The sequence below is a fragment of the Lethenteron reissneri genome, chromosome 2 (genome assembly GCF_015708825.2).
Source record: "Lethenteron reissneri isolate LAM-NWPU_2019-01 chromosome 2, ASM1570882v1, whole genome shotgun sequence".
NCBI lineage: Eukaryota > Metazoa > Chordata > Hyperoartia > Petromyzontiformes > Petromyzontidae > Lethenteron > Lethenteron reissneri.
The window spans coordinates 14,685,139-14,698,752 of record NC_083780.1 but is presented as its reverse complement, the minus strand read 5'-3'; the positions used below and the strand labels follow the sequence as shown (position 1 = coordinate 14,698,752).

Sequence of the window (13,614 nt, the reverse complement as noted above, 5' to 3'; positions counted from 1 at the left end):
ACAATTCAACAGGTCATCAATCTGAGGTCAATATAATTAGACCCAATTCATGGTCAGTTTGCACGAGTTGTTTTCTCTATACAATGACCCATACCATGCATTGAGATGTTTGTGTTGACAATTATTACTTACGAGGAGTTGTAGCTGAATCAGATCAAGATTATTTGAAAAGAGACAAAGTACAAATACATGAATATTACAATCATTTTACAATAATAAATTCATATTTACACACCTATTTTTCACCTACATATATACAGTGTAAGTGTCATCTATTCTTGATTTATCAATGTGCCCTTCTGGTCGCCTCCTGCATGCAACGGTCCAGTTTTGCCAAAACTATAGCCAGGATATTCTCAGAATAGAACTCTGTGAGTCAATTATATGTATGTTTGTTTTTTATCCTATACATGATCACACGACTACAGTACTATTTAGTTAATTTAATAAGGGGTGTTTTCGTTGTTGTGGCAGTATCAGGTGAGGGTAGAATGTAGGTGTCAGATCACGTCTTCACTTGCAAGAAGCTCAATCCCTGAAGATGACATCCCAAGCTTGGGGCACCGCTCATGAGGCTGGGCCTAAACGGTTGCGCTGCCGGTACCGGGACATGGTGCTGTGAGTCACGTGTGAGCGTGATGACTTACAGGTATAGTAAGTAGTAGCTTCTGCAGATGAATAAGAAGGCATGAAAAAGACAAAAACAAAGTGATCAGCAGGGCCCTTGCCTCATTGTTATGGAGCGTCTCAAAATTTTTAAATATGTAATACAGACCACCTGTCCAAAAAAGGGTCATCTAGTACAGGGACATTGTGTGGTAGTATTGTGAGCAAAATGTTTAACCTACAATACTGTAATTGCTACGTCTGGCTTGTTAAGTTCACAGTGGTGACTTGATGAGCTGTCTGCAGTTAATGAGCAATCATCCCAAAGAGATGATGATTGTAGCAGCAGTGCAAAGGGCCACACAAAATGATAGTTATTGAAAACAGACCAAATCCATTTTCATAAATGGGTTGTTAATTTTCTATCAAGGGCTTGTTTTTCATACTTTAACTAACAAGTCCTATTGACAGAATAATACAAATATACAAACTCTATAAGTCGGCAGAATGGCACAGTGGCTAGATTGCTTGACTCAGAAAGTTGCAACATAAAGCCCATGCAAGGAACAATTCACTGATCATCAATCTGAGGTTAATATAATTAGAACCATTTTGTGGTAAGTTAACAGGAGTTGTCTCTATACATTTTCCCATACTGTTCTGCCTCACGACAGGTGCCTTGCCTCACGGCAGATGTGGGGCATATGTACACAGGCTGCTAAGTTTGGTCACGTGACCAGGAAGTTGCGATTTATGATTCCCGCTCAACCACGCAGGCGTCGGCCATTACACACATAATTCAAGATGGCGGCACACATCGTGTCCCAGTGAAGCCAGCTGCAATTGTCCATTGTGGGACTTGAAGAAGCATTGTCTGTAAGTTCGTTTATGTTCTTATAATATTGGCAATGTCGTTATAATGATGTAAATGCCTTTATAATGCTGTTAAATTTGTATGATAAATACGAGGCCTAGTTAACAACGAAGCCTGTAACTTTCCTTATTGTGAATGTTACTTATAATTTAATAAGTCGAGTCAAACTTGTACCCAATTAACTTTATTGCGATCTGGAGAGCAAGGATGATGAAATGTCTCATTCATAGTGCAGTGTTATGTGTAGTACTGTACATCTGGGGTGCAGTGTGATGATAACACGGTGTGCCTTTTATGTAACACAGTAACTTATGCTCTTGTATAGCTATTCATTGGTAATGTAGGTGCCTGGTCCATCCAGGATCTATTGTTGAGAAACATGTTATCTAAGACAATGTTATGATGCTGTGGTGTTTATTCATGGTGTTGGTGTTTCCGGGTATTAACAGATGCTGTATCTGTGCTGTTTTCTTACCATTTTTACCTCGTTAAATTCAATAAATGACGTTTGGAGTCGGACATTCATCCTAGCTCTGAGGGTTTATTGGATGCGAGGATAACTACTCGGCTAGCGGTGCAACGCAGCGCACAGCGAGGCCGAGACACATACCATGCACAGATGACATTGATGTTGACAATCATTACTTACCAGTAGTTGTAGCTGAGCCAGATCGTAATTATTTGAAAAGAGACAAAGTACAAATATATGAATATTACAATCATTTTGCAATAATAAATTCATATTTACATGCATACTTCTGACCTATATAGAGTGTCATCCACACTTGCTTGATTCGTGTGCCCTCTTGTTTCCTCCAAGATGCAAACATTTACAATCAGTTTTCCAAAGACTAAGCAGAATCTTAGAAGAATAGTCTATAAACTTGGTGAGTGATTCATGGCTATATTTTCATCCTGTACATGGTCAGATGACTACTGTATTATTTTTGTCAATTTTATAAGGGTTTGTTGCTGTTGCGGCAATATCAGTTGAGGGAAGAAGGTAGGTGTCCGATCACGTCTCGAAAATACACCAACAGGTATACAGACTAATACATCCACGTGCGCATTAACATAAGCAGATGAATGACAAAGCTTGATTTATTAAAAGAGATATACAAGGTTCAAAGAGTTATCTTACTTCCGTATTCACAGTTGCTGCCCCATGATCCTGGAGGGCAAAAACACTGGTAGTAGGGATACGACCAGTAGAATGCACAGGTGCCCCCATTCTGACAGGGATATGAGCGGCACCAATCTGCAAAAAAAGGCACAATCATTAGGTCTGCATGTTGAACTTCTTTCGCAGCTTACGTAGTCAACCGTGCTAATCGCAGGTGCTGGTAAAAGACAACTAAGCACAAAATCAGTTGTAAAGAAATTAGTTTTCAATCTGGATTTAAAAGTTCGCCGCTCCAGTGGCTTTCTAATGTCTGAAGAGCTTTCCAGACGGCCGCAAAAGCGCATCTGAAAGCGCACGAGGATGCAGTGACCATGTTTACAATGCTTATTGCACTGGGTGATGATTGGGCTTCAACTTTTTACCTGACTTTTCGTACTCGGATCACTAGAACTTTACGCGATCCTCAACACAATGTTGTGCACACACATACAGAAACAATGGCTTTATGGTGATGTCATAAAAATAATCATGGACTAAATAAAGACTTTACAGTCACGTGAGCCATCTGTTAAAGGCCATCTGACTTGTTGTGGGTGACTGTAATCCAATAACTCGGAGGTGAGGTTTGTGGATCACGGAGAGATGGAGCTGTTTTGTGTTCGAGGTTTATCCAGAGGACAATGTCGTGCCTGTATTAGACGATACTTCAATCGTATTTCTAAACTGTTTAGACATTGTAAGTGTCATCTCCGCTTGCTTGATCCGTGTGCCCTCTGATTTCCTCCAGGATGCAAACATTTACAAACAGTTTTTCCAAAGACTAAGCAGAATCTTCTAAAAATTGTGTAAACTTGGTGAGTCATTCATGGGTATATTTTGATCCTGTACATGATCACATGACTACTGTATTATCGAGTCCATTTTATAAGGGTTTTTTTGCTGTTATGGCAATATCAGTTGAGGCAAGAATGTAGGTGTCCGATCACGTCTTCACTTGAAAGAAGCTCGATCCCTACAGATGACATCCCAAGCTTGGGGCACTGCTGATGAGGCTGGGCCTAAACGGTGGCGCTGCCGGTACCAGCACATGGTGCTGTGAGTCACGTGTGTGCATGAGGACTTACATGAGAGGGTAGTAGATTCTGTAGACAATGAATGTGAAGACATGAAACAGACAAAAGCGCAGTGATCAGTATGGTCCTTGTATCATTGTTAAGGAGCATCTCAAAACTGGAAAATATGTAATACAGACCACCTGTCTCATACAGTGTCATCCATTACAGGGACATTCTTTATGTAGCAGTTTTGTGAGCAAAATGTGTAACCTACAATACTGTAATTGCTACATCTGGCTTGTTAAGTTAACAGTGGTAACTTGATGAGCTGTCTGCAGTTAATGAGCCATCATCGCACAGAGATGATGATAGTGTAGCAGCAGTGCAAAGGGCCGCACCAAATGATAAGTTATTGAAAACAGACCAAACCCATTTGCATAAATGGGTTGTTAATTTTCTATCAAGGGCTTGCTTTTCATACTTGAACTATCAAGTCCTATGTACAGAATAATATAAATATACAAACTTTATAAGCCCGCAGAATTGCAGTGGCTAGATTGCTTGACTCAGAAAGCTGCAATGTAAATCCCATGCAAGGAACAATTTTACCGATCAATAATCTGAGGTCTATAATTAGGACCAATTTGTGGTACGTTAACAGGAGTTGTCTCTATACAATGACCCATACCATGCACAGAGATTATATTGATGTTGACAATTATTACTTACCAGTAGATGTAGCTGAACCAGATGGTGATTATTTGAAAAGAGACAAAGTACAAATACATGAAAATTACAATCATTTTGCAATAATAAATTCATATTTACACACGTATTTTTCACCTATATACAGTGTAAGTGTCATCTATACGTGCTTGATCCGTGTACCCTTCCGGTTGCCTGCTGCAAGAACACATTTTAGTTTTATAACAATTATAACCAGGATATCTGAGAATAGTCTAAACACTCTGAGTCATTCATAGGTATGCTTGTTTTTGTTATCGTCTACAAGGTCACATGACTACTGTATCATTTAGCTCAGTATCAGGTGACGGAAGAACGTAGGTGTCAGATCACGTCTTCACTTGGAAGAAGCTCAATCCCTGAAGATGACATCCCAAGCTTGGGGCACTACTCGTGAGGCTGGGCCTAAACGGTGGCGCTGCCGGTACCAGGACATGGCGCTGTGAGTCACGTGTGAGCGTGATGACTTACATGGGAGGGTAGTAGATTCTGCAGACGATGAATGTGAAAGCATGAAACAGACAAAAGCACAGTGATCAGCAGGGCTCTCGTATCATTGTTAATGAGCATCACAAAGCCTGAAGAGTCACCCATCGCATACCAAACCCCTGCACATGATTAAATAGTTGACTATCAAGTGGGAGCAATGCATTCAATCCCAGCGTCACAGCAGGGCTCGCTCATTGCACCTGACGTAGACAGTATCCCCCATGATGCCACCCGGTGCTTAAATCGCATCTCGCGATGGTGCATAAAAAAGGTGAAAAACAGAACACAACACTTGAGTTGGACAAGAGTATAAAAAGGGACCTTTCACCTCCCTTCGGACAGTGTTTTGTGGCTCCTCAAACTGCAAACTGATGATACTAAAGATCAATCTTGATATGAAGCTTTCGTGACTGCAGGAATCCATACTATTTAGTTTTTTCGGTAAAGTCACGTCGGTAGAAACATAAAATAAATCACGACGTTTCGGGCACAACACAAGCGTCCGTCATCAGGTGGGAAACATGGTCTGATGCTGAGGCAGACTGTTTATGTCTAACTGTGTACATCTCATTATCTCTTCTCGAAGTCCTTTGACCCTTTCCATTGGGCTACATAGAAGCGTCGTGGACATGTATTTACAGGGCATCTAGGCAAAGTGTTACACATGCACGTCACATTGAATGTACCTTCTGAGCAGATGACAGAGGCATCCTCCTGATGGACACAGTTGTGACTCCCCCAGGGAAGATGCTGACAGGAGGAGAGCTGAGGCTCGACGCCAGAGCACTGGACATCGTCGAGCCAGATCTGACCATAGCCCTGTCCGAAGCGAGCTTCTGACAAGGCAGCAACAGCAGAGCCACAGCCCAGCTGGCGACACACGACCTGGGCGTGCTGCAGATTCCAGATGTCATCGCACACCGTGCCCCACGCGCCGCCGTAGAACACCTCCACCCGGCCCTGACACCAGGAGCCACCCCCAGCCAGCCGTATTGGCGCATCTGGTGAGCATGAAAGTATTTATTTGTATTATTCATCATTGCAACAGCTTTACGCATTTAACTATCCACGTACCGAAATTTACCATCGCGCTCAAGAAACGTGCATCAAATCGTGCATTTACAACTTGATGACTATCCAAAATAAATGTAATGCTTCCTTCAGCGCAGTGTTTCTCAAACTTATGTGGCCCCCGCACCACTCAGCCGATGTAAACTTTCCAAGGATCACCATCCAGCCACCCCCGCACCCCTGGTGACACAACTCATTCACTTCTCTCTCTAAACACCACTCATACTAAATGATTCATAACACCGGAACATAACAAACATGTATTTTTTAAATGCAGCTGTTCGTTTTTTTTGGGGATGGGCATTTGGATGTTAGGGTTACAGGAGTTGAGTCGGGTTAATTTTACTAAACTTTATTTTTACATTGAATATCAAAACTATGAATTAATGTCCGATACAAAAGGGATCAACAGTGTCATTGTTGTCTGGATCAACCTGCGGTGACATCACAACCCTGCAGACCACTCAGTGGTGGTGTGGGGACCACACTCAGTGGGGACCACACTCAGTGGGAACCATTGCGTAAGGCTAATTGACCAAAAAAACTGAACAGTCAGAGAGCCATGTTTTAAGGAGACAGCATAACGTGCAAAGATGCAGCATTATTTAATCGAATTGTGACAAGTCATTGCATATTTCATGGAGGAGACTGGGAGATCATTAAAAGCCCAGTGAGTAGGACTTGTAGGATATGCGCGTTCCAATGACTGCTCTTGGGTTAATTGCTACATGTGGTACAGGACAAGTTTACAGCTGATGGAACTGCAGTGGGAGAGGAAACTTACAAGGAGGGGTCATGGTAGACACTGCATCAGATGATGAAGACATGTGAAAGACACAAAATCATGAGATGGTGACACAGATGACTTTCAGTAGCGTGACCAATGATATCATGCAATGTACACTCACTGCAAAAAACATCTCAATTGTGAATCTGAGAGCACCAACATTGCATCGATTTAACTGGTGGTGCCAATTGCTCCACTGACAACACAGATGTATTCAATGGCAAGACACACACACAGACATGTTCATTATGTTACTTTCCGACCCGCCCCTACTGAACATCTGTGCATTTCTCCAGGATAAATATTCTGTTTCTGGTAAAAAAAAACAGGTTTATCTTCTATGCTTGGTCCTCTACCCACAAAGTCTATCCACAAAGCATCCTACATTACCAGTCTTGTCAAATCCACCATGTGATCCGGCCCTTAAGACGACTGCGGTCACTGGCGTCCTAACAAAACTCAAGACCTTCGAAATGTCTGTCCCTTCTCAAACGCTCCTCGATGCTTCAATACAAAGGCCACCACCTTCTCCTGGGGAACGTTGCTTTGTGGTGTACCACAAGGCTCCTCCTTCGTCATCCGCTCTCCTCACAACGTCTCCTTCCACTTGGCCAAATCATCTCCAGTTCGGCAGTGGCCACCGTTGCTACCCTGATGACACCCGGCTCTGAGTTCCCATTGCACACACTCGGCTTCGCTGTCCAATCTCACGCTGTGCTTTGACGGAGGGTGAGCTACGTTTTGTTTTTAATTTCTGATTTAACGTTGCGTCGGTCATGTTTTACCATACCTCACCACGCTGGTCGGTGTGGGTGAGTGAAGCAGTGGGGCATCCAGGATCACTGCAGATATCATTCACTGATGATAGCTGTTGCCCAGAATCAAACTCAGGTCCCCAGGTTCAGAGTGTATGTTAGAGGTTTGCCCAGAGGACAATTGGGTGTCTGTCTTAGACAATACTTAAATCATATTTATAATCTAATATAAACATTTTCAATCAGTTTTGCACAAACTGTAAACAGGGTTATTTGAGAATAGTCTATAAGCACAATGAGTAATTAGTGCGTTTTTAGTTATCCTGCACAAAGTAACATGGCTACTGTTTTATTTAGTCCATTTTTACGAGGGTGTTTTCGCTGTTGCGGCAGTATCAGTTGAGGGAAGAATGTAGGTGTCAGATCACATCTTCACATGCAAGAAGCTCAATCCCTGAAGATGACATCCCAAGCTTGGGACACTGCTCATGAGGCTGGGCCAAAACGTTGGCGCTGCTGGTACCGGAACATGGTGCTGTGAGTCACGTGTGAGCGTGATGACTTACAGGTGGAGTAAGGAGTAGTTTCTGCAGACGAATAAGAAGGCATGAAAACGAAAAAAAGAAAGTGATCAGCAGGGCCCTTGTGTCATTGTTATGGAGCGTCTCAAAATCTTTAAATATGTAATACAGACTGCCTGTCCAAAACAGGGTCATCTAATACAGGGACATTCATTGTTTGGTAGTGTTGTGAGCAAAAGGTTTAACCTATAATACTGTAATTGTTACATCTAGCTTGGTAAGTTCACAGTGGTAACTTGATTAGCTGTCTGCAGTCAATGAGCCATCATCGCATAAAGATGATGATATTGATTGTATCATCAGCAGTGCAAAGGGCCACACAAAATTATAGTTATTGAAAACATACCAAAGCCATTAGCATAAATGGGTAGTTAATTTTCTATCAAGGGCTTGTTTTTCATACTTTAACTAACAAGTCCTATTGACAGAAAAATACAAATATACAAACTCTATAAGTCGGCAGAATGGCACAGTGGCTAGATTGCTTGACTCAGAAAGTTACAACATAAAGCCCATGCAAGGAATAATTCCCTGATCATCAATCTGAGGTTAATATAATTAGAACCAATTTGTGGTAAGTTTACAGGAGTTGTCGTCTCCATACAATTACCCATACTGTTCTGCCTCACGGCAGATGTGGGGCGTATGTACACAGGGATTTCCTGTTTTTGGTGCTAAGTTTGGTCACGTGACCAGAAAGTTGCGATTTAAGATTCCCGCTCAACCACGCAGGCGTCGGCCATTACACACATAATTCAAGATGGCGGCACACATCGCGTCACAGTGAAGCCAGCTGCAAATGTCCATTGTGGGACTTTAAGAAGCATTGTCTGTAAGCTCGTTTATGTTCTTATAATATTGGCAATGCTGTTATAATGTTAGAATGACAGTTATAATGATGTAAATGCCTTTATAATTCCGTTAAATTGTTATGATAAATACGAGGCCTAGTTAACAACGAAGCCTGCAACTTTCTTATTGTGAATGTTACTTGTAATTTAATAAGTCGAGTCAAACTTGTACCTAAGTAACTTTATTGCAGTCTGGAGAGCAAGGATGACGAAATGTCTCATTCATAGTGCAGTGTTATGTGTAGTACTGTACATCTGGGGTGCAGTGTGATAACACGGTGTGCCTTTATGTAACACTGTAGCTTATGCTCTTGTATAACTATTCAGTGGTAATGTAGGTGCCTGGTCCATCCAGGATCTATTGTTGAGAAACATGTTATCTAAGACAATGTTATGATGCCGTGGTGTTCATTCATGGTGTTGGTGTTTCCGGGTATTAACAGATGCTGTATCTGGCTGTTTTCTTACCAGTTTTACCTCGTTAGATTCAATAAATGACGTTTGGAGTCCGACGTTCATCCTGGCTCTGAGGGTTTATTGGACGCGAGGATAACTACTCGGCTAGCGGTGCAACGCAGCGCACAGCGAGGCCGAGACACATACCATTCACAGATGACATTGATGTTGACAATCATTACTTACCAGTAGTTGTAGCTGAGCCAGATCGTAATTATTTGAAAAGAGACAAAGTACAAATATATGAATATTACAATCATTTTGCAATAATACATTCATATTTACACGCATATTTCTGACCTATATAGAGTGTGTCATCTACACTTGCTTGATTTGTGTGCCCTCTTGTTTCCTCCAGGATGCAAACATTTACAATCAGTTTTCCAAAGACTAAGCAGGATCTTAGAAGAATAGTCTATAAACTTGGTGAGTGATTCATAGCTATATTTTAATCCTGTACATGGTCACGTGACTACTGTATTATTTAGTTCATTTTATAGGGGTTTGTTGCTGTTGCGGCAATATCAGTAGGTGTCCGATCATGTCTCAAATACATGAACAAGTATACAGACTAAAACATCCACGTGCGCATTAACATAAGCAGGTAGATGGGAATGCTTGATTCATTAAAAGGGATATACAAGAATCAAGGAGTTGTCTTACTTCCGTATTCACAGTTGCTGCCCCATGATCCTGGAGGGCAAAAGCACTGGTAGTAGGGATACGACCAGTAGAATGCACAGGTGCCCCCATTCTGACAGGGGTATGACTGACACCAATCTGCAAAGAAAGGCGCAATCATTAGGTCTGCATTTTGAACTTCTTTCGCAGCTTATGTGGCCAACCGTGCTAACCGCAGGTGTGGGGAACATACAATTAAACACAAAAATTAGTTTGAAGGAAATTAGTTTTCAACCTAGATTTAAAAGTTCGCAGCTCCAGTGGCTTCCTAATGTCGGAAGAGCTTTCCAGACGGCCGCAAAAGCGCATCTGAAAGTGCGCGATGATGCAGTGACCGTGTTTACAATGTTTATTGCGCTGGGTGATCTTTGGGCTTCAACTTTTTACCTGATTTTTTGTACTTTGATCACTAGAACTTTACACGATCCTCAATACAATGTTGGGCCATCTGACTTGCTGTGGTTGTGCATGACTGTAATCCAATAACTCAGAGGTGAGGTTTGTGGATCACGGCGAAATGGAGCTGTTTTGTGTTCGAGGTTTATCCAGAGGACAATGTCGTGCCTGTATTAGATGATACTTCAATCGTATTTCTGAACTGTATAGATCTTGCTTGATCCGTGTGCCCTCTGGTTTGCTCCAGGATGCAAACATTTACAAACATTTTTCAAAGACTAAGGATCTTCTACGAATTGTGTGTAAACTTGGTGAGTCATTCATGGATATATTTTGATCCTGTACATGGTCACTTGACTACTGTATTATTAAGTAATTGTTTTTAAGGGTTTTTTGCTGTTATGGCAATATCAGTTGAGGGAAGAATGTAGGTGTCAGATCACGTCTTCACTTGCAAGAAGCTCGATCCCTGAAGATGACATCTCAAGCTTGGGGCACTGCTCATGAGGCTGGGCCTAAACGGTGGCGCTGCCGGTACCAGCACGTGGTGCTGTGAGTCACGTGTGTGCTTGAGGACTTACATGGGATGGTAGGAGATTCTGCAGACGAATGTTAAGGCATGAAACAGACGAAAGCACAGTGATCAGTATGGTCCTTGTATCATTATGGAGCATCTCAAAACTGGAAAATATGTAATACAGACATCCTGCCCCATACAGTGTCATCCATTACAGGGACATTCTTTACGTAGTAGTTTTTGAGCAAAATGTGTAACCTACAATACTGTAATTGCTACATCTGGCTAGTTAAGTTCGCATTGGTAACTTGATGAGCTGTCTGCATTTAATGAGCCATCATCGCACAGAGATGATGATGATAGCGATTGTAGCAGCAGCAGTGCAAAGGGCCGCACCAAATGATAATTGATTGAAAACAAACCGAAGCCATTTGCATAAATGGGTTAATTTTATATCAAGGGCTTGCTTTTCATACTTGAACTACCAAGTCCTATGTACAGAAGAATATAAATATACAAACTTTATAAGCCCGCAGAATTGCACAGTGGCTAGATTGCTTGACTCAGAAAGTTGCAATGTAAATCCCAAGCAAGGAACAATTTTGCCGATCAATAATCTGAGTTCAATATAATTAGGACCAATTTGTGGTACGTTAACAGGAGTTGTCTCTATACAATGACCCATACCATGCACAGAGATTATATTGATGTTGACAATTATTACTTACCAGTAGATGTAGCTGAACCAGATGGTGATTATTTGAAAAGAGACAAAGTACAAATACATGAAAATTACAATCAATTTGCAATAATAAATTAATATTTACACACGTATTTTTCACCTATATGCAGTGTAAGTGTCATCTATACGTGTTTGATCCGTGTACCCTTCCGGTTGCCTGCTGCAAGAACACATTTCAGTTTTATAACAATAACCAGGATATCTGAGAATAGTCTACACACTCTGAGTCATTCATAGATATGCTTGTTTTTGTTATCGTCTACAAGGTCACATGACTACTGTATCATTTAGCTCAGTATCAGGTGACGGAAGAACGTAGGTGTCAGATCACGTCTTCACTTGGAAGAAGCTCAATCCCTGAAGATGACATCCCAAGCTTGGGGCACTGCTCGTGAGGCTGGGCCTAAACGGTGGCGCTGCCAGTACCAGCACGTGGTGCTGTGAGTCACGTGTGAGCATGAGGACTTACATGGGAGGGAAGTAGATTCTGGAGACGATGAATGTGAAGGCATGAAACAGAGGAAAGCACAGTGATCAGTATGGTCCTTGTATCATTGTTATGGAGCATCTCAAAACCTGAATATATGTGTAGTGAGTTCAACTGAGTCACAGCCGTACATTGGAGAAAACACATTTATTTAACACCAACACACGGGGTAACTGCCCCTTAACAGAATAACCTATGGTGGTGACCACCAGGCTAACTACACTAATTACCACGTAACTAGCTAATACGGACCAGGACTACAGCTCGGGTCCAGGTCCATGTGTTGGAGATTCGGAGAACGTAGACTAAGGTTTCTATAGGATGAACAACAACTCCGGTCCCTCTGGGGGACCCGGCTTAAATCCTCTGCGGTGTGGCTGGCTCCACCCTTGGCCACGACCACCTTCCAGAATCCTCGAGCAGGATCTGGACCCCGACCACGTGACCACCCCCAGCCCTCACTTGGGGCCCCTTTGTAGACTTAACTGGTCACGTGTCCTCTCGGGTCAACCGGAGTGCCATGGCCTTTAGTAACCTCATTCCTATGGCCGGCACTCCCACACCCTATCCTGTAGGGCTGGCACTGTACGCCAAGCGTGGCGCCACCCAGCGCTATCAATCGGCACTCACCGAGCCCCTCTAGGGCCGGTACTGCACCCACACCACGTGGTGTCCGCGATGTCGTTACACCGCACGCCGTGCCTCTCTAAGGCCGGCACTGCACAGTGACATCCAGCGATGCCACTAAATATGTAATACAGACCACCTGTCCAAAACAGTGTCATGATATACAAGGGCCATTCATTGTGCTGTAATGGTGTGAACTAGATATATAACCTACACGACTGTAATTTCTACATCTGGCTTGCTGAATTCACAATGGTTACAAGCTAATGAGCAGAATGCTGTTAATGAGCCACTGTCGCACAGAGATGACGATAGCGATTGTCAGGGCTTAGCAGCAGCACTGCTAAGGGCTCCCCTAAATGATCAATATTTTAAACAGACCAAACCCATTTTCATCAATGGGATGGACATTTTCGAGCAATTGGTTGTTCTTCATACTTGAATTACCCAGTCGTATTTACAGCAGAATATAAATACACAAACTCTCTAAACTAACAGAACTTGGCTCGAGTACTTGACTGAGAAAGTTGCAAAATAAATCCCTTGCAAGGAACAATTCGAATGGTCATCAATCTGAGGTCAATATTATTAGACCCAATTCATGGTCAGTTTGCACGAGTTGTTTTCTCTATACAATGACCCATATTATGCATTGAGATGTTTGTGTTGACAATTATTACTTACCAGGAGTTGTAGCTGAATCAGATCAAGATCATTTGAAAAGAGACAATGTACAAATACATGAATATTACAATAATTTTGCAATAATACA

At 42.2% G+C, this 13,614-nt stretch overlaps 1 protein-coding gene across 1 annotated transcript in view; it reads right to left on the bottom strand.

Moving 5' to 3' along the window:
• Positions 1 to 13,614, bottom strand: part of LOC133341920 (deleted in malignant brain tumors 1 protein-like) — a 50,134-nt gene that overhangs the window by 20,882 nt on the left and 15,638 nt on the right. The window contains exons 10-20 of the mRNA XM_061550759.1: positions 13,527 to 13,538; positions 12,198 to 12,215; positions 11,715 to 11,726; positions 11,051 to 11,068; positions 10,056 to 10,172; positions 9,579 to 9,590; positions 4,874 to 4,891; positions 4,388 to 4,399; positions 3,728 to 3,745; positions 2,622 to 2,738; positions 133 to 144 (exon numbers count right to left, since the gene is read on the bottom strand). Of these exons, the coding sequence (XP_061406743.1) occupies positions 133 to 144; positions 2,622 to 2,738; positions 3,728 to 3,745; positions 4,388 to 4,399; positions 4,874 to 4,891; positions 9,579 to 9,590; positions 10,056 to 10,172; positions 11,051 to 11,068; positions 11,715 to 11,726; positions 12,198 to 12,215; positions 13,527 to 13,538 (366 nt within the window). The remainder of the gene's footprint in view (positions 1 to 132; positions 145 to 2,621; positions 2,739 to 3,727; positions 3,746 to 4,387; positions 4,400 to 4,873; positions 4,892 to 9,578; positions 9,591 to 10,055; positions 10,173 to 11,050; positions 11,069 to 11,714; positions 11,727 to 12,197; positions 12,216 to 13,526; positions 13,539 to 13,614) is intronic.